Below are 27,737 nucleotides of genomic sequence, written 5' to 3'. Positions count from 1 at the left end.
CAACCAATGGCAATGTTACATCAGTCCGCACTCTTCCTGCTCTAAAGACCCCTTATTACTAAAGACGTACTTGAGCAGGGGTTTCTCCAAGGCAGGAGAGGGTGTGAAGGCACTCAGACAGCAAGCCAGTAGCAACCAGCCCCGCAGGGCACTCTCTTCATTATCACCGTCCCAAGTGCGGTACACCAGTTGTGCTAGAATCTCATCTCTGATACTGGGCCGTAATTGGCTCTTCTCCACAATATAGTTCCCCAACATCTGCTCTTGCCATCCAGTCAGATCAGAGTCACCTGTGAAACGCAGGATCTAAAGGAGAACGCAGATGAGGAAGGATTCATTCAAAATCCAAAATTTCATATACCCAACATTTTAGCAAAGCTTTATTTCGAATTTCTTTGGTAAAATATCCATTTATGCAAAACATGTCAATATGTTTTTAGGCTCTGTACTGACTAGTTTGTAGATTTCTAGAGCTGTATGGGCATCATCAGGATCCAGAGACGTCAGAGGCTTCTGAAGCGGAAAGCCCTGCGGTTGGCACCATCCGCCCTAATGGAAAGGAAAACAGATAACTGCTGTAAAAAAAATGGATGAAATCGATTCACAGGTATGGAAATTGCTTGTTAAGACCACAAAACTAGGTACCTTCAGGACTGTGTTGGCATATTGGGAGAAAGGGTGTCTGTCAATGTCTTGGGGCAATGAGAGGTTGTGGTCTGCTTTGACCTGTGGCAGACCTACTTCTGTTACTCCTGATCCTTGAGGGCGTCCTGAAAGCCATCGTTGTAGAATGTGAATACAAATATGGACACTCATCAGTTACTACAACACAGTTTTTACCCAAAGCAATACAGTTGAATTAAATCAGTTACTTAAAAGACCTAATTTGAGTGTGAACAAGGTCAATCATTCTAAAACTGAATAGTTTTATTCAGCAAAGATGCATTAAATTAATCAAAATTGACAGTTACAAAAGATGCTTATATCCATCAAAGAATCCAGAGTTATTTCATAACATTCCTGTTTTTACTGTATTTTTGATTAAATAAAAGCAGCTTTGGTGAGCATTACAGACTTTTTTGAACTGTAGAAGTTTGTCAAATTTCAACAAAATCAGCTGCTGATGAATTTTTAAAAAACTCAGGAAACACCTTTGAGGATCTTGAATTCAGTTTAACAGTTTCACATGGTCAAACCACTGAGAAAATTGTGAATAGGTTGCTTTAAGAAACCTGTTAATCAAAGTTACATTGATGACAAAAAAAATCTCCACTGTCTCTTGATTTCATCAGTCAAGAAAAAAGTTTACATTTAGGCAATTTTACAAATAAATATGGAAACTCTTATATAGTATTTTCACTCGAGTGTGTTTGATCTATTACTTTGATTTTTAATTGAGTAAAATTACACAGTACTTATACTTCAGTTTAAAGTATAATTTACTTTGATGTTCTTTTAATTGGTTATCAAGTATCAAGGATCTCACCTGCTGCACTGCGTAATCTGGCTGACAGGTCTGCCGGGATCTCCAATATTCCTACATCCTTCAGAAAAAAATATAGTTTTTCATTCTTTTGTGTTGTTCAAAATTAACTTTTAACTTTGAAGTGACCGGTTAAATTATGCCCAAGTCCATAAAAATCAGATGCTCAGACAGAGACCTTGAGCGCACAAGTCAAAACAAAAGAAAATCTATAAAAATGAAAAGATTCAGAGTGTCTCACCATCTCTGAAGAGGAAGATGTAGGTTTTGCTGCTTCCTTCTCTCTGGTTCTATCGGTATGTTCCTGATCAAATCAAAATACAATCAAAAACACAATCTAACATTAAAAAAAGTTGAACATTAAGCCACTCTCTGGCCATTTGCATATTGTAGTGTTTCATTCCTTCTTGACTGAACCATTAGACATTTATTTTGTAAAGCTATTCCACTCATTTATCCTATTACCTGTCCAAGACATCGAATGCAAAGGTAAACAAGACTATTCTTAGCAGCTGGCTTTCTTTTATATCCTAGGAAGACCCTCCCATGACTCGCTCCTCCCCAAACAAAAGAATTGCATGAAATATGAGTCACCAAACCCATTTTTTATCTTATCATTTAGTATTATCGTTGTGTTTGATTGGCCTTTTCTGTTTTGTGTATTGTTGTTGCCAGAAAACAGTGTGTAGAAAATAAGCCCAATGATTTTTACATACTGTAAAAACAAATCTGAGAGTATTTTGGAGTGTTTCCACCAGATACTTTTTGCCTGTTCCAGTGAACAGTGAATAGTTTTATATTAAACAATTTAACTTTTATTGGACAAGCAAAAAGACTATCATACAAAATATACACAAAGCTGCTAAACCCACTGAATGAGGACCACGTCACAAACCAGTCTTACCACAAATGCATAACAATTACTACAAAGTGATTTGACAGCAGAGTGCATGACAACTGAGGAGGACATAGTCCAAACTGTATAAAACAATGAGGGGTTACAAGGAAACAGAACTGAAAGCAGCAGGTTATATAACTTAGTGGATCATTTAAATATAACTCACTACCAGTCAAAGGTTTGGACTGACTAATTTTCCGATGAACATATTTTTGTTCATAAATATAAATTGAATTTGTTTACAAAACTAACATTTTCATTCATTTTCTTTTTAACAGACCTGAGGGGAAAGCGGTCATTAAGTGCTCAGCATACATGGGAACCATTTAAAATCATCCCATAATGCATCTCCTGAAGGCTGAGAGAGCGTCCAGAGTGTGGAGAGTTGCCATCTAAATTTTGAGGAATCTCAAAAACATTTGAACATGATTCCCATATTTCCATTTGTGTTATGTAATACTTAAAAAAAACTATAATATTATTCTACATACATTGAAAACAGTAATAATAAAGAATGTGTAAGTATAACAATAAATATAAAAAAAAAATTTAAGTATAACATTTTTGACTGGTAGTGTAAATCCAAAAGAAAAAAAAGAAAAAAAAAAGCCAGAACCATTTCGAATTTAAAAGCTTTTTCCAACATATTACACCACATTAAACAAATCTTGAAGTCTTACATAACTGATATAATCTCTTTCTTATTTTCCACCCTGAATTCTCTCTGTATCATTAATCTTTCTGTTTGCTATTAGCATGTGTAATATGGATAAATATTAAACACCACCTACCTAGGATGATATTTAAAAAAACGTAGCCGTCCCTATGAAAAGTGCTCTTTAACTGATGAAATTAGTTGAAATCCAAACAGAAGAGAAGTGGTGTTTAGGTGGGTCTTTGCAGGAATGAGAGAGAAAGTGAGGAATGAAGAGAGAATCTAGGATCAAAGATGAAAGGTCAGGCAGGCGGGCGGGTGGAGCTCACCTCACCTAACTCTGATATTTCTTACATGTGTACACACTCTTAAACAGCCCATGACGCACTAGAGAGACCAAACACGCCACATGAATCAGAGAATAAACATAACTGTATTAATAATTGATTTTTTTTAGTTTTTGAATTGTGTATTGTTTTATGGAAGCCCGTTTCTGCCACTGAATAAAAAATAAACAAGGTAATTGCGACTTTTTTTCTTGCAATTCTGACCTTTTTTTCTTGCAATTGCGACTTTTTATCTCGCAATTCTGACTTTTTATCTCGCAATTCTGACTTTTTATCTCGCAATTCTGACTTTTTTTCTCGCAATTCTGACTTTTTTTCTCGCAATTGCGACTTTTTATCTCGCAATTCTGACTTTTTTTCTCGCAATTGCGAGATATAAACTCAGAGTTGCGAAAAAAAGTCAGAATTGTGAGATATAAACTCGCAATTGCGACTTTTTATCTCGCAATTGACCTTTTTTCTTGCAATTGCGACTTTTTATCTCGCACTTGACTTTTTTCTCGCAATTGCGAGATATAACCAGAGTTGCGAAAAAAGTCAGAATTGTGAGATATAAACTCGCAATTGCGACTTTTTATCTCGCAATTCTGACCTTTTTTTCTTGCAATTGCGACTTTTTATCTCGCAATTCTGACTTTTTTTCTCGCAATTGCGAGATATACACTCGCAATTCTGACTTTCTCGCACCATAGGAAACCACTCTCCGTCTAAGGCTTTGCAGTGCTTTGTTCAATCAAAATATGATACGAATATGATTTTTGAACAAACATAAAAAGGACTCATTCTCCATTTCTGTTTTGCGTTCACGGTTGGACAGTACCATTACCGCCGGGCAGGGTGCGGGAGGGGGGACGGCGCACACAGCTTTCAGACACAACATTCTTCATTTCTTTATATTTCTGAGTTTGAGGCAGCTTCTATCGCGTTATTTTAATAACAGCTGTCAAGTCAAAAACTTATTATTGTAACATCATTATTGCTAGCTCATAGGCAGCTTTATTTCCAGAAATCCCTTTATGTGAATCCGACTGTCCTTCAAGAGCATAATACTTCATTCATCAGAACTATACTATTAAGTTTTTAACTTATAAATTAAGTTAAGTTAAGTCGTGACGTATTGTCAAGAAATGCTGCTCTGCATTTAACCATTTATCCAATGGTGCTCTGCATTTATCCAAGTGCACACACACACAGCAGTGAGTAGTGAACAAGTGAACACACACCCGGAGCAGCCTTGCTCCAGCACCCGGGGAGCAATTAGGGGTTCGGTCATGGTATCGAAGGTGGAGAGCTGTTCATTCACAATCCTTCACCTTCAATTCCTGCCGGCAGGAATCGAGAATCGAACCAGCAACCTTCAGGTTACCAGCCCAACTCCCTAACCATTAGGCCACGACTACCCCTAAAATGAGTTAGGCTACTACCCCTATAATAGTAGCTCTAACTCATTTTATAGGCCTACTGCAAAGTTTAGCATCAACACAAATACACACGGCTCAGGTATAAATCAGAAAATATATATTTTTTAGCAGGGTTGGAACTAAACTCTGCAGGGCTGTAGTCCTCAAGGAACTGAATTTTGCACCCCTGACTTAGATGCCATTTATCTGGAATAAAGGCTATAGGCTTCCTGTGTTTATTTTCATAAATGTTTTCCTGAATATGCTTCTTAGATTTTACACTACCTTCATACAATTTTCATTGGGGATGTCTTGCTTGGTCGATATCTTACAACATTATATACAGGAGATAAGATAACTCTAGAGCAAAAACATAGAGATGAAAGCGCGTTTACCTTGAAGGAAATCCACCTGCGTGCATTCATATATCCACTCTCGGTTACAATAATACGCTCTTTACTTGACAGCTGTTGTTAAAATAACACAATTGCGAGAAAAAAAGTCAGAATTGTGAGATAAAAAGTCGCAATTACCTTCTTTTATTTTTTATTCAGTGGCGGAAACGGGCTTCCATAGGTTTTTTTTTTTTTTTCTCCAAGAAAAAAAATGAATGAAAACCATCACGCTTTTTAATTCATTTGAAATGAAATTGGAATTCGTTTTCTATAGAGGCTGAGTAATAGGAAACTATGGGTGCCATTTTACGAGCAATAAATTGAATTTCACAATCTCATAAATTCACTCAGCACACAAACGGTCCAAAGTCCTTCCAAAGAGTAAAATATATTATAAGACTCATGACATCTGATGCAAGTTCATACTATGACCTTACACATAATGTAAGGAAACAGTAGCCTAATCAATATTCAGTGGCTCCTATGACTAACTTGGAAATGTATTTGACTGTCATCGCATTAGATAATAAAATATAAATCTGGTTGTCATGAATTAATATAATGATTACTATAACAATCCATTATTTACAATGGGAGGGGCGAGGCTGGAATTTATTGATTCGTATTAGCTGCCACATATTAATAACACAGCCTTAGTTACCTAGCAATGGACCAGGTGAACAGCTGATATATTGAAGCATGTAGATTTATATATATGCAAATTAAGTCAAGGAGAAGCCACAGGCACACAGGGCAAAGGATTGAAAGAGCTAGAGATAAGGGGAGAGACAAAAGCTCTCACCCTCCAATGACGTCTCTTGATGGTGTCTCTGGTGATCATCATAGCTGCCCAGAACTGAGTGAAGGACTGCTTTAATTTCTTGTAGTACTTCCTGTAACAGAAAGAGGACGCCACTGCTTCACATTCAGAATCGCATTCGATTCTCTTCTGTTTTTATCATGCTCTCAAAGTTTAATATAAAATCGCTGCACATACCGAGCCTGGTGGCCCCTGATGTGGGACTGAATGACAATAGCCTTCTGTTTAAAGAAACGGAAGTTTCTCCGGCAGATGAAGCCACGAATGTTCCTCTGGATGGTGACTGCCGCCCATGTTTGGGTGCTACTCCATTTTTCCTCCACACGCTGGTACAGACTCTCCTTCATAAACACCTGTGTGTGTTCACATGAAAGGAAATCATTAGAGGGTGGGATCTTTAGTGTTAATGTAAATGAATGAGTTAAAATAACCCAAGCTGTGGTAAAGAGTTATATTACTGTACTTTAGTGAGTCCTAGTTGGTACTGGCCTTCCTCTGCTCCTATAGTCTCCAGTAAAGTCACTAATTGCTCTTTACAAGACTGGTGTGCAGGTCTCTGGGCCAGTAATACACCATATCTGAAATTAGACAAAGAAACAGTGCTAGAAAAATGTAGTTGAAACTCACCAATAAAGATCCACACAGATTTTGACCAATAGAATGACATGAATTGTCCATGATTTTTAGTGTGTGTGCATATAAATAAATAAAAAAAGAGGACAATAAAATATCTATAAAAATTAACATAGAAAAATCAAAATGTTATTTTCAGACATGGAATAAATATAATTACAAACACACATACTAATACCACTAATAATGTATATGAATGTCCTAATTTCTGCTGTAGCGTGTTACCTCTCCATGAACAGAGCGAAAGGGATGCGAATAGGAAATCCTTCTTTTCGTATGTGAATGGTCTCCAGTATCCCTCCATGCCTTAGCTGTGTAGTTATGTAGTCTACATCAAATATGCCTGGAAGCTGAAAACACACAAAAACACCAAAGTGAGGTCCACCAATACATTTGTGCTTGCTTATTCTAAACATAATTGTTCGCAACCAGAGAGACTATATGTAAATTACATATAGTGTCAGCTGAAATTACCTTAACATAGTTTGGTTTAAAGCATCGTATAAATGTAGTTTTACACCTAAAAAATAAAAACAGAATTAAATTATCTACACATATTCTCATATTGGCCTAATACATAGACCAAATGGCAATACCAAATGCCCTGTGTATAAAATACAAAGCAGTCCATTTATACAAAATATAGCAAAATAAAAAACTGTGACATTTGTTGACCTCTCCAAACGAGTGGTGAGCTCTATAAGTGACTGCTGGAAATGAGCAGCTACTGTTGACATCTGGTTCCGGTAACCCCTTGCTCTTCCCAGCTCTTTCTGTTGGACGTAACGCTCTTGAACCTTCCTGAAGATACCCGACACCATCTACACAGACAAGAAAACACACTCCAATTCTCCAATTACTTGTTACAGGTATTTGTTACCAAACATTGGTCCTTCAAAACTTAATGAGACCTAAAGCTTGCATAAATGATATGGGTTGTTGCTAACTCTTTTGTTTTGTCTGCGTGTGTTGACAGTCTCATGAATATATAATAGTGGACACATTATTGTGTTTCTTTGCAATCTTGACACATCACAAATCACTGAGGACAATGTGAAGTGAGCTTCCATAAACATGAGATGAATTTACCTGTAAACGACTGCGGGCAAAAAGCTCTAACACTTCTGGACGAAACTGATCGTGATTTTTATTTAGAAAGTTGTGTACCTGGTAAGGGAAATAAGGTAATTTTAGCCAAAATGTTTGCCAAAAAAGTATTTTAGCCATGGAAATCAAAAGATTATTGGGTAAACTGTCAGAACAATCATCTTTCATGAATAAAACATTTTGTGAACGCTCAGATCAGGCTTGCCTGGTACGTGACAGCGCCTGCATAGTGATATATTGTGAACACTGGGAGAGGAATTTTGGGCTTGGTGTAGTAGGGACTGTTGCCATGGTGATAGTGACATTTCTGCAAGAACGTGTGGTCTGTAGCCTAGGACAAAAAGAAAGAGAGAGCCAAAGAAAAGAGAAAGGCAAAAAAGACAAAGGCAGCCCATAAATCCATTGTAGTATAATTTGCATTTGAATCAACACTAGGTCATTTTGGTGGAAATTCAAGTTTTATGATATTTAAACATCACATTAAAGTAGAAGAAGACTTCCAAATCCATAATTGAGCTGTAGTATAAGATTATTCAAAAGAATGTTGACTTAAAATTCACTCAAATGTCTGGTTTAAAGCTGAAATTGGAAGTTACTTGAGGAAGGCATGTCTGGTCATCCAGGATGCGAAGGATTCCATACGGCCGTGCTGAGATGAGATCCAGACAGCCATTAGAGTCTTCCAGAATTATTGGATACCACTGGATCTGCTCTGCACTGTATTCCTCCTAACAAAAACACACAGCCAACCACTTGTTTTATTTTCTAAAGTATTAATTATTTCCAGAGCTAAAAACGTATCTGAGAAGCCACATTTATGGTATGGTATCTCAAGAATTAAGATTGCTGGTCCCATTGGAATTGGTAGATACAGATCAAGTCCAAATGGTAGAGTCTCCTCAAGGTGTTAACATTTTCATAACCGGCCTCTAAACTTGGAAAAATGTGAGAATAAGGACACATACTGACCTGCTCTTGGGCCACCAGGGCTTTGTTCACAAACTGTTGCAGCTGCTCATTGGCAAAGTTTATGCACAGCTGCTCGAAACTGTTCACACTCAGGTCCTGTAATGCACATTTGTTCAGTTCTCTCCCACAGACTTAATATATTTAAAGAGGCTTAACAGGTGGGAATTCAGTGACACTTTGTGTATATATATGATTCAGCTGTAAATTTAAAAAGACAATCAACAAGAAATTTAACAGTAAAACTGTCACTTTAAGGTCATAATGAGGGACAGGATACCTCAAAGCCGTATATATCCACAATTCCAACAGTGCTGTCCATCTCTGTGGGGATCAACCACTCATTGATGTGTTCAAGAATCCAGTCAAACAGCACAGAGTACAATATCTTGGCAATGGCGTCTCTGAATCAAGAGCAATCTGTCAGTATTCATCTGCTATATTACGGGTTAATGAATGTAATACATTATTCTGAATCTAATCATTTCAATGACGTTTTATTGTCTGGGATTTCTAACCTGGATTCAATGGCACTTTCCACAGATAGAGGGCAGTAGATTCTATCATAAGTTGTTTCCTGTGAAAACAAATGTTTTCAGTGTCACATGATTGGTGCTCAAGAAACATTTCTTATCAATTTTGAAAACAACTGAGTTTAAGTTGTATTGAACTCAAAATATTCATTTAAATCCGAGGTCATGGAAAGAAATGTGTATTTGGGTAAGTGTGTGTATGAGTTGCTCACAGTCACCCGGTGTGTGATGACCGTCTGTAAGGCCTCGGCAGACACCTGCAAGAGGTTTCCCACTCTCCGAGCTTCAGCTTCACTAAAAATACGGGCAACCTCAAACGATTCACTCTAATTTTGTGGGGGTACAAACATACACAGCTTAAAGCATACACATTTTTAAAGTTCCTAAAATCTAAAACTGTCCTTAAAAGGAGTAATCCAGGCATCCACACCTCATAGGAGCTGAAGCAAATGTTGCCCAGCTGCAGGATCGATGACAGAATGGCCCAAATGGTTGCAAGTTGATCTGCATGTAAACCAATGGTCTCCAAGCAGTGGACCAAAAGCAGGAAGTCTTGCTTGTCATGCTTCCCTGGTAGCTCACAAGCCCTGCCCTTAAAAGCATTTAAAACGGGAATATTAGACAAATATCATAAACTAATAGGCTTTTAAGTGGCTTTTATTTTACCTGGTTGAGGTAGAAGTAAGTTTCAGCTCCTTGCAGGTAAAGATCCTGCTTATCCCAATCATTCATCCCAGCCAACAGTTCATAAAACACATGGTAGTTTCTCTCCTCCTTAGCCTAAAGGAAAACGGTTTCATTTAATTCTTTGCAGGTGCACTGAGGTGCAAGCTAATGAATAAACATCTAACCTGGAAGACGATTCTTGATTTTTCAAGGAGATATTTTGACAAAGATGTCCCGACAACAACACCACTAAAAAAATAAAGGGAGATCATATCATGCTCATTTAATGTTCACTACCCTTAAATCAACATGCAGTACACTTACTGGCGTATGTGGATGTGTAGGTACTTTCCAAATCGGCTAGAGTTGTTGTTCAGTATAGTCTTGGCATTACCAAAGCTCTCAAGAATGGGTAAAACATCCATTGGCTGATGAGAGGGAGATTATCTTTTTGAGTTGTGTGATTATGTCAAAATTTTCCTTATGTCTTGATAAATTGCTCAATGACTAAATGTAAATAAATTGATTTACCTGACGTAACTTATCATTTCTGCCTTGATACATGGAACTCAGATAATGGACAATGAGCTTGGCAGCCTCTGTCTTCCCTGATCCACTTTGTCCACTGTTGAGACATTCACATTCATTCAAATTTATAATATACACTGTATGAATATGTGTATATATAGACATGTAATGGATTATGTACAGTCATTATATACAGGTGCTGGTCATATAATTAGAATATCATCAAAAAGTTGATTTATTTCACTAATTCCATTCAAAAAGTGAAACTTGTATATTATATTCATTCATTACACACAGACTGATATATTTCAAATGTTTATTTCTTTTAATTTTGATGATTAGAGCTTACAGCTCATGAAAGTCAAAAATCAGTATCTCAAAATATTAGAATATTACTTAAGACCAATACAAAGAAAGGATTTTTAGAAATCTTGGTCAACTGAAAAGTATGAAAATGAAAAGTATGAGCATGTACAGCACTCAATACTTAGTTGGGGCTCCTTTTGCCTGAATTACTGCAGCAATGCGGCGTGGCATGGAGTCGATCAGTCTGTGGCAGTGCTCAGGTGTTATGAGAGCCCAGGTTGCTCTGATAGTGGCCTTCAGCTCATCTGCATTGTTGGGTCTGGTGTCTCTCATCTTCCTCTTGACAATACCCCACAGATTCTCTATGGGGTTCAGGTCAGGCGAGTTTGCTGGCCAGTCAAGCACAGTAACACTATGGTCATTGAACCAGATTTTGGTACCTTTGGCAGTGTGGGCAGGTGCCAAGTCCTGCTGGAAAATGAAATCAGCATCTCCATAAAGCTTGTCAACAGAAGGAAGCATGAAGTGCTCTAAAATTTCCTGGTAGATGGCTACGTTGACTGTGGACTTCAGAAAACACAGTGGACCAACACCAGCAGATGACAAACTGTGGAAACTTCACACTAGACTTCAAGCAACATGGATTCTGTGCCTCTCCACTCTTCCTTCAGACTCTGGGACCTTGATTTCCAAATGAAATGTAAAATTTACTTTCATCTGAAAAGAGGACTTTGGACCACTGAGCAACAGTCCAGTTCTTTTTCTCCACAGCCCAGGTAAGATGCTTCTGACGTTGTCTCTGGTTCAGAAGTGGCTTGGTAGCCTTTTCCTGAAGACGTCTGAGCGTGGCGACTCTTGATGCACTGACTCCAGCTTCAGTTCTGTCCTTGTCAAGCTCTCACAAGTGTTTGAATCGGCTTTGCTTGACTGTATTCACAAGTTTGCGGTCATCCCTGTTGCTTGTGCACCTTTTCCTACCCAAATTCTTCCTTCCAGTCAACTTTGCATTTAATATGCTTTGATACAGCACTCTGTAAACAGCCACACCTTTCAGTAATGACCTTCTGTGACTTACCCTCTTTGTGGAGGGTGTCAATGTTCGTCTTCTGGATCATTGCCAAGTCAGCAGTCTTCCCCATTATTGTGGTTTCAAAGAACAAGAGATACCCAGAATTTATACTGTAGGGATGGTCATTTATTCAAACTCAAATGTAAATATTCTAATATTTTGAGATACTGATTTTTGACTTTCATGAGCTGTAAGCGCTAATCATCAAAATTAAAAGAAATAAACATTTGAAATATATCAGTCTGTGTGTAATGAATGAATATAATATACAAGTTTCACTTTTTGAATGGAATTAGTGAAATAAATCAACTTTTTGATGATATTCTAATTATATGACCAGCACCTGTATGTATGTGTACTGTATGTCTCTATGAATATAGATTCATAGATGTGTGTTTATGTATGTATATGCAAGCGTAAATGTGTAATGCATACATATAGTGTATATGCATATGAAACATACCCATAATCCTCCTCACCTTATGATGATGCAGTACTCTTGGGTGGTATTCTGAGATTGGCAAAAGGCAGCATCTGCTGTGGCATATATATGACTACAGGGACAATGAAAATCAGTCTTTCAATATGACAGCTGTACACTTCTCAAATAATAAAAAAAAGCCTACTGCCAAACACTGCTTGAATTCTCATAAGCGAAAGCACTCACGGTGGATTATTGTGCTTCTCTTTACCCTGGTACTGCTGTCTCAGATCCTCAGTGTAGATGCTGAGAGGCTTGAAGGGGTTGATGGACAAGAGCATATCACCAATATACGTCTGTTGGTTTTAATAAACCGTTTTAATAAAGTTAAAATGACAACTGATTGTGAGAGACATGGTCACATTTGATTGTCTGGAAAAGGTAATGCATACATAAATTGAATCCCGATGAAACCGTTTCTTCAAATTCAGCAGAACAGAACTCTCACACACCTCTCTGAAATAAGATGCGCACTTTGGTTAAAGTTTTAATGTTTTAAAACGATTCAGACACACTCAGCATGCTATCTGATGTGCAAATGTATGTTTTGTTCATATAATTCACTTTTTACAAGTGTGGCTTTTGACAGTCTACACTAGGAAGTGTACATCAGGTGACTGCTGCGATGACTCACTCCAGCTGTGCTAAATCTTCCACCTCATCCACCTCCACAGCTTGGCTGCTTCCTGGCCTCATTACCTGAGACACAAAGTAAAGGAAGAAGAGCAGAGCTGTCACTGAGAGTCCCCAGTGGGCAGACATGTGGATAACACCTACACTATTTCCCAGCTTCCTGTTTCGAATCAAACAATAACCAGATGTCAATAAGGTTACTTGCATAATTGCAAAAGAGTTCAACAGCAAAGATTGTGTAAATTATTCTGCATATGTCATACCTGCGTGCTGTTAAGTCTCTCCTCTAGCATATTTTGGGTCGGATCTTCAGATTCCCATGGGCCTCTTCCATTATGGACTGGAATTATATGGGCACGTTCGTCATCTTGATACACTGTCCATTTAGTAAGCTTCTCCACTGTTTGATGGGGCGGGAGGTTTTCCGAACGTAGCCAGTCTTGAGGATCACCACACATTTGCTGAGTCTGAGCCCAGTGTAGCTCCATAGCGGAGGGCAAAAGACCCTCACCCATCAGTTCTGCCACCTCTCGGTCTGCATCCTCCTCATAAGAAGGTTGCATCACTCCATTCCTCCATGTCTCAGGTTCTGCTGACACATCTGACTTCCTTTGATTCCTTTCCAGTTCTTTGTTCTGTCCCATACTTATACCATTAAGCAAAGGTTTAGATATAGACAACTTGGTAATATTTACTTGCGATCCTCCAAGTTTTCCCTTGGCGGCTTGTAGTATACTTGTACCTTCTTTGATGCCTGATATTGGCTCTTTTTTGTCTGCTTTAACTTCAGGCTGCCCCTCAGTCACTTGAGAGTTTGGGCTGCCATTCTTATCACTTTTACTCTCCTGAGTGTTTTTCTTAATGGACTTCAGTAAGCTAAGGTCTGGCTTGACTGGAAGAACCAGACGAGCACCAGGCTTTGGTGGTTTACGCTCTGTTGTGCCTGCAGTACCTGTGCTGGTGCTAGTAGATGGAACAGTGGCTTCATTAGCCTTGCCAATTTTGTTCATCCTTGGGAACACAATCGCATATTTAGCATCTCCTGAGTTGGCCTTTTCCTCTATGTCTTGTGGAGAGGAACAAGGTTCATCAGAGGAGTCACCCTGGGGAACAGCCGTAATATCCTCATCAGCCTTTGAGGCCGATACTTCCTTCTTTGATTTTCCACCACTTGCCATTTTCATAACCATCTTGTGTCGGATAAGACTCTTCTTGGACTTGGTGCTGCTATTCCTCTTCTTGACTACCAAAGCAGGGAGCCATTTTGAGATCCCAATCGCTTGGGTGACTGCTGATAATTTTTTCCGAACGTGGAAGCCCTGTGGCATCTTCTTTTGAATCCATCCTGAGACGCGCCGCAATGTCGTCATGCCTCTTTTCCGGGCCAATAAACGCTCAGTTGACTTTGAGGGTATCTCTTCTTCAGGCTCAGGCTCAACTGCGTCCGCCACTATTTTCTCACATGAATCTTGATTTGGCTCTTCAACAGCATCTTCAGTGTCTTTTGGAGGTTGCTCTTTGGCGTTCTTGCTTTTATCATCCTTTCCCTTGCCTTTCATTGAAAACAGCATACGAGACTGTCTGTTCAGAAGACCTTTGGGGCCTTTTGTTGGGGTTGCTGCCTGATCTTCCTCTGTCTTGCTCATTGTCTTTGTTTTACTTGCCAACTGTAGAATTTGAGACTTACCTTTAGCAGCGCCACCTTTGGAGAGAGCCATTCCTTTAATATGGACTCCTTTTGAGGGCACAGAATCGTCTTTAGGCTCCTCTCCTCTAGAAGGCCCCTTCTTTTGTAGTATCTTAGATTTTAACATCTTTTTCTGCCCCTGGAGGTGAACTGTCAGGTTGAGCGGTTCTGGTTTCTTTGACGAACGAGCTCTCTCTCCCTGTGTGTTCTCTTGCCCCGTATCGCTCAGTACCTCCTCAGAGTCGTCTTCTTCTGTACTGCTAACAGGTTCCTTCTCGGGTTCTTCTTTGATTCTGCTTTCAGCAGGCACAGCGGGATTGTCCTTTCTCTCACTTTTCTTCTTTTCTACTTCTTCCTCCTCTTCTGTTTTTTCTCTTACATCGTCATCTTCATCTTCCTCCTCTTCTGTTTTTTCTCTTACATCGTCATCTTCCTCCTCTTCTGTTTTTTCTCCTACATCGTCATCGTCATCTTCATCTTCATCTTCATCTTCATCCCCTTCTGTTTTTTCCCCTACATCGTCTTCTTCCTCCTCTTCTGTTTTTTTGCCTACATCTGACAGTTGTGTCTTAGCGGTGTTCTCCACGCAATCTGACCCCTCCTTCTTGTCATCATTTCCTTCTTCATCACTCTCTTGTTCTGAGCTCTCTGCTTTCTCGCTCTCCGATTCGTCCTCTTCTGTATCTACTACTTTAGCACCTCTCCTTCTCGCAAGTTTTGCAGGAGTTTTGGTGGGATTTTTTTTCTGGTCAGGTTTTGATTTGACAGCTTTCCCCTTAGCTGGTAAGTTAGTCCCCTTAGCAGGTAAGACTTTGCCATTTTGCTTTCTTGCTTTGGCTATTTGCCTAGAGGTCTCTATCTCTACCGGTTCCTCGGTTTGGTCACTATTCCCAGTTTTCTTCTCTTTTTTGTTCTTCCCTTTCCCAGCTATCTCTTCCTTGATAAATTTATCACCTTTTCCTTTCTCACTTTCATTATTATTTGAGAGTATTTGAGATTCTGTCTTTCCTCCTTTTTTGGGGGGAATTGATTCTTTTTTGTCTGTCTTTCTTGTCACCGCTTTCTGCTTCCCTCCTCTAGCCCTAGAAGGGGATTTGGCTGGAGGCATGATTCTAGGTCAAAGTAACCTCACAGGTCCTGTTTCTGACTTTACCTCCAATGTCAGGACATTTCTTTGATGACCTAAGAATAATAAAACATTTTCAAAGATTAAAAGTTCACATAAAGATGCATGACAAAATTGTTCAATACAAATCCTTCTGTCTGCAAAACATTCGCTAATTTTTAACCTTTGTGCAGGTCTAGTGAAACTGAGGCATATCAGCAACCTAAACTACCATGGGTAGAGATCATATGTCATGTCTTTCAACTGAAGTGCAAGGTGTACCTGACCTAATGGTCACCATTAGGACTGGGTTTCAGGCATTTAGCTCAGCACTCTCAATAATGCTGGTTGGATCAGAGATTTGACTTTAGATATAGATAGATCGAGCACCGTTTCATTTGTAACATAACATAATACAAACATGTACGCAAATACCACGCAAGTCAAACATATTTACAAAACCTTTACTGCATCAGTGTAACAGTGAATGACTCACCCGTCTTCTCAGGTACATACGAGGCATTAAAGGGTTCTCGAGAGTTTTTCTGCTAGTCCCAAACACTCCATGGATTGATCCTGTGACCGGACTCAAACACCTACAGAGTCTTTCTGACACAAATACACACACACACACACACACACACACACACACACACACATACATACACACACAAGCATGCACAGGCATTCAAGGGCTCTGGTGAATAATTTATTTGATGGCACACCATATAGTTATGCACCCATTCATATCGGCAGCTGCTGAACAGACGGTGGAAAGGTGAGAGGCTTCACTGCAGGGGTGACAAAAGGTGTTGATACATGAGCGAGCAGGAGAAAGACACTGACAGATGCTCACATGCTTACAAAAAGAAATTCCACAAGACATTCCTTCCAAAACTTTTCAGAAAAGTCTGTTATGGTTTTCTTTCTCCATCATAAAAAAGATCTATATTAGAATGCCGGATTAAAGCACAAACACACACACAAAAGTCTTTAATAAAACTAGACAAAACAATAACCTATGCATCAGGATGAAACCAAATACTGAAAGTTTTATATTAAAAATAGAAAGTACATCTGTATGGATAAAGTGCAAGGTCAGTTATAATTATTAAATATTCAAGTTTCAAATTAAGTAAAATTGCTACAACAGTGATCTTTTTTTTTTTTGCCCTGTCCTTAAACCAATCTGTTTCTAATATTTTTGGCCATTGTAGAGAATTATATACACAAGTATTATCTGCCAGTTGTTTTTTAATCATTTGAATCTCATATTTAGAAGCTAGACCATGCTATTCAAGAATTCTATTTATTTATTTGTATTTATTTATTTATTTTTAATTCTCTTGCTTGTGCTGTGTGACACAATGGTGTAAACGACTATTCTCCGGAATTCTTTAAGAGATGGTGTCCAATATCAGGCAAACATCTGAGCTACTGCGATTAGGGAACAAAGCATCTCTCAATAATAGATGATCAAAACTCTTGGCTAAGTCTGTATGATAACTGATCTGACTGAAGGGAGATTTCTTTTCAAATATTTTCAAACCCTCTTGTAAGGGAGTCATAAATTGACTAGACAGACGTACAGTTATGGTTCACTTAGAAGAAAAAAAAAAAAAAAATGAGTTCTGTTCTCATGTTCAAAATTCTTTCACTCCTTTCTTGAAAAAAATTAATTCAATTACGAACTAAATTAATTTAGCATTGAATGTACATGAACATAAAATAATCACTAATTGATATAATTGAACTTTGTTCAAATATATAGACTTGTTCAAATGTATATCTTGTTTATTATTTACAATAATAGCATACTGGGCAATTATTGTAATGCATACCACTGCACATTACATTCTCACTTCATTCATACCAATATTAATTACAAGCATCACATAAATATATACAGACACAGCATTACTATTACACGTCTAAATTATTGCACAAACTCACTTTTTTAATTTAGTCTTAAGCTAAAAAAAATCTTTGTTTCTATTATGAAACTTAATCATGGTTAAGGGTTTTATTCTTTTCGAAAGCATTTCAAGTTTCTATTTGTATGAAGGTGCTCTATAAATAAAGTGCATGTACTGCTAGATTAAAAACCTTCAGTCTCCTGAGCTACAAATATGGAGTTAATCAAATTTCCTATTCCCACTGAATGAGTCAAGCGACAAGTACAGAATTCTAGGTATTATCAATGTAGACCCCCCCCACCCCCCACTTTTGCCCAACCTACATCATATCAGTCTTTCCGTATCAGTATTGCTTTGCCCTAAAATGAGATTGCTGTTATTATCTCTGCAACGCACAATTTACATTTCAACGAGGAGGAAAACTGCATAATGAGGTACTACAAAGTCAGAATAAGTGCAAAAACAGCTAGCTGTCTGACAGTGTCCTTTTAGGCCATTTGTAGTATTTAAACAAACTGGACAGGTGGAGTTGAACAAAATGCACATTTTAAGATGATTTATATTTTAAATAGATCGAGCAAAATGTTCTGCCTGCACATCAACTGCACTGATCTATTTGCACACAGTCTAAGAACCTCTCAGAATTCCCTAAACAAACAAACAGAATGAGAATATTCTTCAAAAATGAAGAAAAAGACAGTTTGTGTGAAAAAGTTTTACTGAGAAGACTGTAGTGTGAAGTTACAAAGCATAATAATTAGTGTTCTCATACATAATCATGTTTCTACAAAAATATATTCTAGACCCCCCCCAAAGAAAACGCTAAAAGCATTTCAGGAGACAGTACCAAAATATTTCCTTAGATCAGAAAATACAGCCCTCCGTAAAAGGAACCCAGCGTCAAAACAGGTACGGATTTTCATATACACATATATTAAAACATTTGACTACAATATTTTAAAATTACATTCCTAAATTACATCATTCATTATTGGCATAACAAAAATGTTTTACATAAAAAAAAAAAAATCAGAAAATAAAAACCTAGCCCCTCAGAAAGCTGTACACCCTAGAAACTACAGCATATGAACTACACAGTAGTGTAAAAGTACCTATAAGAACTTATATCTAGCCACTGTTCTCATTGGTGTGGACGGGGAAAGGCAACACTACTTGTTGTGGAATACTCAGTAGGGTTTTGAATGTGGATGTGGTTTATTAGCATCTGGTGCTAATGTCGCCTTGCCGTCCTACCCTAATTTGTCGTCAGCAACAGCTAATGGCGTCTTTATCCAGGTATTATACACAATCTATGCAAATTCTGAGGTCCTCAATCTGGTAGAAAAGAAAAATCATGCATTTAAAATGAAGTTAAAAACAAAACTGTCTTAATTGCCAGTCTTTCAAACGCCGCTGCATTTGCTCGGGTTGCTGCAGTAAACTGTGCAGACGCAGACGCAGATGCAGACGCTGGTGGTGTGAATGGCGGTTGGTCAGCATGTAATGGATTTAGTGGAGATACAGTGTTTGGTCTTAACAGGCACAGGTGGTGGTCCCTCGCTCTCCTCTCTCTGGGTGTAGAAGCTCTTGAGCGGGAGGTTTCTCTCTCCAGGGCAAGGCTTTCTCATGGTTCAGTAGTGGTTCTAGCAGTAGTGTTCAGATCGTAAGCAAGTCTGGAACGAAGAGCGCATCCAGAATCGTTCAGGCACTGGGAATTAAAGGCTCAATCTGTGGAAAGCAAAGAGGCAAAATGAGCTTATTACTTGTAACATTTTGGCTGACAATTAAATTAAGTATTTGAAATAATTATGACATGTCATGGGACAATTACATGTGTAGTACACAAAGTAATTTATTCACTTCTCATACATTTATGCACATGGTAAAATACCATTAACACCGTAAATATCAACAATAACATTGTTTTTTAGCCATTTACATACATTAAAACATGAAATTCTCTTTTCAGTATCATCCCATTTTACATTCATACTAATGTAACCCAGCTTTCCTGAATATTACACAAGTAAACAAAAACAAATAAATAGAATGAACAGAGACCAAAATAATAATTTTCAAAGATGAGCTACATTTAATAACTATTATTATTATTATAGCTGTCTCTAAGAGAAATTCTGGAGATATCTTGATAAACATTCTCATCTACTCAGTCTTTAAAAATATTTTTTTGGTCTCCTTTCCAAATCTTATATTAAATTATTATTATCATATGAAAAGTATTATTGTTATTATTTTATTGACAAAAATATTGTTTTTTAAAGACAGGGGAGATTAGAACATTTCTTAGAGACAGTCATAATAACAAACAATAAATAAAGACATTTAATAATAATTTTTCTTTGCATTTTTCTGTTCCAACCAAAGAAATTTGGAATTATTTAGATATATTAAAAAAAAAAAAGTGAACCCAGAGCACATTTTTATTTTAGTTTATTATGCACAATATGCAAACCCGAACCTCTTTTAAGTGAACAGCACACTCAGACCAGCTCCAAACATTTGGAGTGCTTACATAAAACACACACACACACACACACACAAAACTGCGCCGGAAGACATACAGGAAGATCTGCATTTCAAACACTGATAAAATTCCCTTCTTAGAAACTCGAAGATCATTGTTCTCTCAAATACTTGCAACAATGCTGGTTACAATATTATTATTAAATGCAGAATATTAATTTATGCTAATTAAGAACAGAAAGTAATTACCTCCATTGCTTAGCACATTGCCTGCCTTTGGCTTAGTCTTCAGATTGTTCTCTAGGAACGTCCTTTAAACAAACAATTGGCAGATTATTCAAACCTTACGGGTATTGATACATATTAATGAAGTAATAAGATCTACATTAAATTAAACCTTCTTACGTCTGATCTCCTTCTAGAGACTTCTGGATCTCCTGAAGCACTCCTGTGTTAAAGCAAGATGAATCAAACAAATACACAAAGACTTTCCTGCAAATTATTAAGACACTAAAAACTAGTCCAGCAAACACCGCCCTCAATGGAACTGCTCAAATACCCAAAATCTAGTTCTTCTGTTTATAAACAACAAATCAAGACTTTTTCACAGATATTAATACACCGATATTATTGTGCAGGCAAATGGGAGTGTTACAGATCATGCACACATGACTGCACAGACCAGGCCACGATTACTGAAAACATACAGCAAGTTTCGATTATTGTTTTAAGCCATTTGCATGTCATCTGCATGTCACAAAACATCCACAGCAAGCAGAGATACAAACAATCTGATACTGCTCTACTGCTCTTACTTTACTTCTAAACTACTTTGTAATATGCTGTCTAACTGCTGATCCTCATGTACTCACTCTCATCGTTGAGCAAAGCATGCTCCATTACTTGTCTAGCAGAATTCTCTGGAACACACAAGCACATTGATCAGTCAGGCGAAAGCTTGCAAACACTCTGAGGAGGAGTTATGAATACAATTCATAATTGATGCAACTGGCAAGCCACAGCGTTATTTTAGTATTATTTATAGACTATAATAGTATTTACTAATATTAATACTGAATTAAGATTTTATTTTAATTTGTTTTAATTTAAATTTTAGTTAATTAAGTGATTTGTTTAATTTATCTTAGTTTTTTTAAAATTAATTTTACTATTTAGTTTATGTACTATAATAGTATTCATTAATATTCTGAATTAGCTTTTATTTTAATATTTCGTGCTTTCATTTTATTTTCAATTTAAATTATTTTTTGGTCTTGTTTTATTTTTTATATTCCTATTTAGTTTATTTTCAGCTTTATTTTTAGTCATTTTACTCATTTTATTTTATTTGCCAAGGCAATATAAAATAAGTTTTTTAATTTATAATTTATTTCAATTAACAAAAAACATTTTTAATAGTTTTAGTTAACAAGAACAACAATTGGCCACAAGCATGTGCAAGACAAGTGGTCCCAAATTAATACATAAAAAAAAAAATAATATAATATAATATAAATGAAACACTGCCTTCCAGTGCATCAACTTCCAACTTCTTTAGAATACTTGATTGTGATTGGTCAGTTGCAGTTTGTCTAATCACAAGTGCAAAACTCAAAATTACGAGTTCACTTGAAGGCTGTATTATAATTAGTGCTGTCAAACAATTAATCACATCCAAAATAAAAGTTTGTTTACACAATATGCGTGTATACTGTGTATATGTATATATAAAAACACACATGCATGTTATATACATGCATGTGTGTGTATTATATATATAATAATAATAATAATAAAGTTCTTACACACATACACCCACCCACCCACCTATCATGTAAACAAAAACATTTACTGTGATTAATCATTTGACAGCACTAATTATAATGTATAATACCATATAAAACTTTTGTTTTTGACAAAATTCCAGTATTAATGTGGCATTGTTTCATCAATTACGGATTGTGTCCGTAAGTACAGACTAAAGTCTTTTGCATGAGTGACTTCTGGGAATACATGGGGAAGCATTCAACAAAGCACTAAGAACATGCGTTTTTTAGTATTGGATGCTTAGTTTGCACAATTCACACAGATTTGAAAAAAAGTACACTGAATCTCACCATATCCTTCACTCTCCCTTTTGAAATTTCTAGAAAAACAGAACAAACAAACATCAATATAAAAACACTTTTGTCAAGAAAAGTAATAATGGATTCTGAACTATTAAATTACACACACACACACCTGTGTTCAGTAGGTACTCCATCCAGCTGGTCCCTGTGGATGGGACTTGATGGTTTATTCGACCTCATCTGGAGGGGAGCCTCAACCAGACAGCGTGCCTCCACCACCCAGCGGGTGGAGAGAGAAAACCGCTCAAACTCAGAAGGGGACATGAGATAGAAACCTAAAAGATGACCAGACAAACAGTTTCAGAGGAGACTCAGCAAATGCACCGTGTGTAAAAGTGATCGGTTCCTACCTTGGCCATATTTGGTGAACACACAGGATGCGATTCCGCTGACGTCTTCTCTTCGTATGCAAGGATAGTGGACCATCATTTTGATTGAAGGCAAAGAGATGACATGTAGCTCACCCTGATTGGACAGCACCACCAGGCTGCTCTCCAACTGTTCATCAGTCCGAGAGCCAAACCAAGCCACGCCCACACGGCGAACACGAGAGCCATCGACCGCTGTCAGCTTCAGCTTTGACTTACTGCTCACTTTAGGCAGCGTAAACAGCTGTGTGCACACAAATATGGTAAGACATACAATCTATGTTGGCAATGGAGGAAGAATAAGTTGTGTGGTGTAAATTCTTACCTTAAATTGCTCCTCTGACACAACCAATAAGTGATGAGAACCGTGCATTTCAGGACTGCGTGCCAAATCATGGGCCACCTCCAGGGGCTCGGGCAGAGGGGCACCCTTGCCATCCAAGACCACCAAACCAACGACTGGAGCACGATGCATCAACTGAATCTCTTTAGCTGGTGATGGAGAAGCACTTTTTATAGAAGATCTGTTTATGTAAACATTCGACTACTTCATATCTATCTATCTATCTATCTATCTATCTATCTATCTATCTATCTATCTATCTATCTATCTATCTATCTATCTATCTATCTATCTATCTATCTATCTATCTATCTATCTATCTATCTATCTATCTATCTATCTATTATATTATTTTCAAATGTAATTTATTCCTGTGATGGCAAAGCTGAATTCTCAGATGAATTACCAGTATTTAGTGTCACATGATCCATCAGGAACATTCTAATATGCTGATTGTGCCGATTAATATTTTGTGGAAACTGATTTTTTCAGGATTTCAAAAATTCAAAGCAACATGAATTTTTTTAAATAAAAAAAGGTATTAATTATAAAAAGTATTCATTAATGTATTAATTTCTTTAAAACATATTGACCCTAAACTTTAACAGTAGTGAATATTCGTGGGTATTAAAAAAAAAAAAAACATGCAAGAATTCACACTTTACTGTAATTTTACCATGGTTAAATGTGCTGTTAGGTAAAGCTGAATGTCCAAAACCCCCTTAACTGTGGTAAAATTACTAACACAAAGTCGTAATGTGGTTTATTGCTCTTACAAACACAAGCAACAATATTAAATCAAAGAAACCAATCTTTGTCTCTTGTCAATTGTCTCTGTCCATCTGCTTCGGAGCTGAAATGCTTTTATTAAATCTCATTTATATATAATTTTCCTTTTACCTGCATGAGCCACCACTGGATTCTCCGCCCTTCGTTCCAATGCGGGGACACGGAGGACATACGCAAAAACAGCTCCACCATTGGTTCCTGCCCACAGTGAGGGCGTACTGTGAGAACCTGAGAAAGAGAGAAAGATCATGAAGGTCTTCTGCTAGTCACACACACGCCATCTGAGAGGATATAGTGTGAATAATGGGAATGATGATAATCCTATATTTAATATTTAACGATTAGAAACACTGTGGTACTCACTATCACTGACAAATGTATCTGCAAAGTAGAGTGTTCTGACGAGGCCCGTGAAGGAGTCGTCAGAGGACCGGGCTTCAATTTTTCTCTGTACAGGTGCCAGCTCCATCTCCTGCAGAGCTTCGGCCTCCAGCCTGGCGTTGATCTCTTGCAGCTGCAGACACATTGCTTTTATTCACTATCAAGCCATCAGCAAACTATTAACAACTCTGAATTATGCAATGCTAACCGCTGCTGAAATAACGGCATGCATGATGTCTAGTTTCATGTTTAGTTAGTTTGCCGGGTGAATAACTGCAGCACTAGAGATAAAGAGAGCCGAACCGTACCTTAGCTGCGTTGGTAGTGTGGTGTTTTCGCATGGAGACCCGGCTGCGGCGAATCCTGCGGAAGGACTGACGCAAAGACTTCTTGATGGACTTGACGCGTGAGAGTGGCCCCTCCATGGCCATCTGGTCACTGGGGTTTAGGGTGCACCTGCAAATGGACAGCAAACAACTATTAGCATGCTCAAAGTCTGCAGCAAATCACAACTAACATAATTTATGTTTGTAATAATCTTAAACTATCTTAACAGTCTTGATCCTAACAATTTAATGTAAAGCCTGGGCTCAGAAATAAAAAGCTTAAAATTTCTTTAATATGGACAATTTTGAATTGTGGCTACAACACTAAACTAAAAATGCAAATAAAATTGACTTTTTCTTTTAAATTGATAAGTTCAAATCAAAAGGTCACAATTTTCAAGACCCTAAAATACATGCGACTTTTTTTAATATATTTAAGAAATTCAAGTGTTGTTCTTTTGAACTTTCTGATCATCAAACCTGGAAAAAAAAAAAAAAAAAATGCATCACAGTGACAGTATTCACAAAAATATTAAGCTGTTTTCACTGATAATGATTAGAAATATTATACATATATTAAAAGAGAAAACTGTTATTTTAAATTGTGATAATATTTTAAAAATATTACTGTTTTGATCAAATAAATGTAGCATTGGTGAGCATAAATTAAGACTTCTTTGAAAAACATTAAAAAAAAAACTTCCTGAATCCACACTTTTGAACGACAGTGTAATTTGATCTACATTTTTGGTCAATACATAACATTTTAGTTTTTACTACTTTTCTATTATTTTAAATGCGGGATACATTACACTTCAACTGTATCACGTAAAAAAAAAAAAAAAAGGTAATAAAACAATATGGTTTAATATTTAACATGTTTAATATAAATGATTTGAATGAAAAGCCAGTCTATCGTATGATAAGTGAATCAGACTAGGTGCTGTTTTTCCACTAAAAGTAGACCATGGTGACTAACACTGTAGCTATAATAAAGACTTCCCTTTTTGAAGGGAACATTTCTTGTATTAGCCTATTGTGATGAACACATCAGCACATGCATTGTCACTCATCATCAGTCTGAACCAACTAAAACAACATTAGTTTCAGGTTATCTTACAGGTTATTCCCCAATGTTCATTTGTGATACCCTGACAGTCTGCTTGTTTTAATAGTTACAAATCAATCTTTTGAAATAATAAAACTGGAATGCTATTTAAAATGTAATTCTTCTCACTTGACCAAGATGTTATTCCTCTGGTGGTAGTCATAGAGACCAAAGCCATGGCTGGTACCGAAGGCCACCAGTTTCCACTCTGAATGCAGAGCGATTGCTGTGACCACAGCGGGCGGCTGGCACTGCACTAGAGCAAAGGGCTGGAAGCCTGGAGGGAACAGCACCGGCTCCTCCCGCACGTCTAGACGCGCCTGGCCCTTCCAGCGGAATCCCTCCTGACCCTGCAGCAGGTCCACCACTGTAGCCTCCACCGTCTGCTCGGCAGCCTCATCGTTCAGCTCCAAAACCAGAATCTGAGTGGGAGGAAGACAAAGAGAGATTATTTTTATTTCATACATTTTGACAGAAGCAGATGAAAATTAAACAGCAATATCTCACTTCTGTACTGACATATTCTCTCACCAGTCCTGTAAAACAGTATGTCATTACAGCTGCATTCAAACAGAGTATACACCAACATTCATGTCCTTGCAGCAACATTCACATTTCAGTAGTTCAGTCAAAGGAAAACAAGAGAGCGACTGATCCTGAAGAGTGGCTTTTCACCAAGCTCATTTCCAAATGGCAGACATAATGTGAAGTGGACTATTAATAATCAGCTAAATCAGAGCGCTTCAGTCAAGTTCTCTCTCCTGATTAATTATCAACAGCCACTTAAAAGTCTGAGGACAGGGTGTACTGGAAAAGAGATCAGATCTTCAGCACAAGCAAGTGAGAATAAATTCACAGACATACAGCTCCTTAAGCGACAATCAATGTTTCACAAACGCCAAGGCTCCACACTTGAGGAAACCCGTTGCCTTAAAATTATTAAGTAAATAATAATTTTTTTTTTAAAAGTTAAGTGAACTTGACAATTCACTTAACTTAAAATTGAGGAAACCTGTTGCCTTAAAATGATTAAGTAAATAATTAAAAAATAATAATTTAAGTCAACTTATCATTTTTACAGTGAGACTTTTTTTTTTTTTTTTTTTTTAAATAAAAGAAATTAATACATTTATTCAGCAAGGATGCATTCAATTGATCATAGATTGACTAAAATTACATTTGTAATGTTATACAAGATTTTGATTTTAAATAAAAGTGAATCTTCTGAAATTGAATCATGGTTTCCACAAAAATGTTATGCGGCACAACTGTTTTCGACATTGATTAAATACTTCTTAAGCACCAAATCAACAAACAGTGTTATAATGATTTTTGAAGGATCATTTTACACCAAGACTGGAGTTATCAAAGTCATGAAGTCATGAAAATTCTGCTTTGCTATAACGGGAATAAATTACATGCTAAAATATATTTAAATTGTAATAATTTAACATAATTACTGTTTTTTTTTATTTTTATCTTACTCCGATAAATGTAGCCTTGTTGTGTACATGTAGTAGTTTATGTAACAACTGAACAAAAGGCACCAATTTAATATTGCTTATTTAATGATGTATGTTTTCCCTTAAACTCCCACATTAAAACTCACTTGTCCTGCAGTTCCAGCCACTGTGAGATATCCGCTGTATTTACACAGGTGGATCTTCTGAATGCCAAGCCGAGGGTCGTCACTATATGGGTCAAAGCAGCCCACCTGATATTTTTAAAAACAATACATTCACAGAATCAAATGTCTGACGAAATCAGTAAACAACTGTGTTAACTAGAAGTGTGAGTGATAACACTTGTATAAGTGTCAGTCGAACCAGACCTTGCGGAATGGAGGCCACTCTCCCTCACTGCCCTGGTTCATGTTGTCATTTGGGTCGGCGTCTGTGAGGAAGACTCCCGCTGTGCTGAGCTTGTACATGGGGTAAAGACAGACCCCTGAGGCATCCCAGAAACGCACAGTGCCATCTTCATGCCTTTCAAAAGAAAGATGGATACAAAATATTTAAAGTGAAAGGTAAGATCCATTTTAACCATCACCTCATTTCCTACATGCAAAACCATTACAGTGTCTTAACAGAACATTTTTCCTGGTTATTCACATGATCTTCACGAAAAGGGAAAAACCCAGCTGTATTGAGCAAACATTTTAAACAGAGTCCAAGTACCAAC

At 37.3% G+C, this 27,737-nt stretch overlaps 2 protein-coding genes across 3 annotated transcripts in view; both read right to left on the bottom strand.

Annotated features, from left to right (window-relative positions):
• Positions 1–15,715, bottom strand: part of myo15b (myosin XVB) — a 32,430-nt gene extending 16,715 nt beyond the window's left edge. Inside the window, 29 exon segments of the mRNA XM_058794532.1 lie at positions 71–306; positions 454–549; positions 646–770; positions 1,487–1,544; positions 1,725–1,787; positions 1,949–2,037; positions 5,929–6,071; positions 6,176–6,351; positions 6,462–6,576; positions 6,857–6,981; positions 7,106–7,151; positions 7,307–7,452; positions 7,721–7,798; positions 7,944–8,069; positions 8,335–8,466; positions 8,708–8,803; positions 8,985–9,108; positions 9,223–9,281; positions 9,450–9,563; positions 9,668–9,829; positions 9,904–10,017; positions 10,089–10,152; positions 10,228–10,331; positions 10,435–10,528; positions 12,286–12,360; positions 12,474–12,583; positions 12,680–12,743; positions 12,922–12,986; positions 13,184–15,715. Coding sequence (XP_058650515.1) covers positions 71–306; positions 454–549; positions 646–770; positions 1,487–1,544; positions 1,725–1,787; positions 1,949–2,037; positions 5,929–6,071; positions 6,176–6,351; positions 6,462–6,576; positions 6,857–6,981; positions 7,106–7,151; positions 7,307–7,452; positions 7,721–7,798; positions 7,944–8,069; positions 8,335–8,466; positions 8,708–8,803; positions 8,985–9,108; positions 9,223–9,281; positions 9,450–9,563; positions 9,668–9,829; positions 9,904–10,017; positions 10,089–10,152; positions 10,228–10,331; positions 10,435–10,528; positions 12,286–12,360; positions 12,474–12,583; positions 12,680–12,743; positions 12,922–12,986; positions 13,184–15,715 — 5,531 coding nt within the window.
• Positions 15,716–18,216: 2,501 nt separating this feature from the next.
• llgl2 (LLGL scribble cell polarity complex component 2) overlaps positions 18,217–27,737 on the bottom strand; it is a 29,465-nt gene continuing 19,944 nt past the window's right edge. Inside the window, exons 13-26 of one of the 2 annotated variants that reach the window (XM_058794038.1) lie at positions 27,388–27,541; positions 27,166–27,270; positions 25,686–25,978; positions 24,431–24,578; positions 24,105–24,255; positions 23,853–23,969; positions 22,935–23,101; positions 22,592–22,853; positions 22,354–22,516; positions 22,230–22,258; positions 20,985–21,032; positions 20,518–20,560; positions 20,362–20,423; positions 18,219–19,356 (exon numbers count right to left, since the gene is read on the bottom strand). In XM_058794038.1, coding sequence (XP_058650021.1) covers positions 19,352–19,356; positions 20,362–20,423; positions 20,518–20,560; positions 20,985–21,032; positions 22,230–22,258; positions 22,354–22,516; positions 22,592–22,853; positions 22,935–23,101; positions 23,853–23,969; positions 24,105–24,255; positions 24,431–24,578; positions 25,686–25,978; positions 27,166–27,270; positions 27,388–27,541 — 1,747 coding nt within the window. In that variant the 3' untranslated portion in view covers positions 18,219–19,351. Of the gene's footprint in view, positions 19,357–20,361; positions 20,424–20,517; positions 20,561–20,984; positions 21,033–22,229; positions 22,259–22,353; positions 22,517–22,591; positions 22,854–22,934; positions 23,102–23,852; positions 23,970–24,104; positions 24,256–24,430; positions 24,579–25,685; positions 25,979–27,165; positions 27,271–27,387; positions 27,542–27,737 lie in introns of both variants that reach the window. The other variant, XM_058794039.1, reaches the window with a different exon arrangement.

This window comes from Onychostoma macrolepis, chromosome 12, assembly GCF_012432095.1.
Source record: "Onychostoma macrolepis isolate SWU-2019 chromosome 12, ASM1243209v1, whole genome shotgun sequence".
Taxonomy (NCBI): domain Eukaryota; kingdom Metazoa; phylum Chordata; class Actinopteri; order Cypriniformes; family Cyprinidae; genus Onychostoma; species Onychostoma macrolepis.
This window is presented reverse-complemented; position numbering and strand designations above follow the sequence as displayed.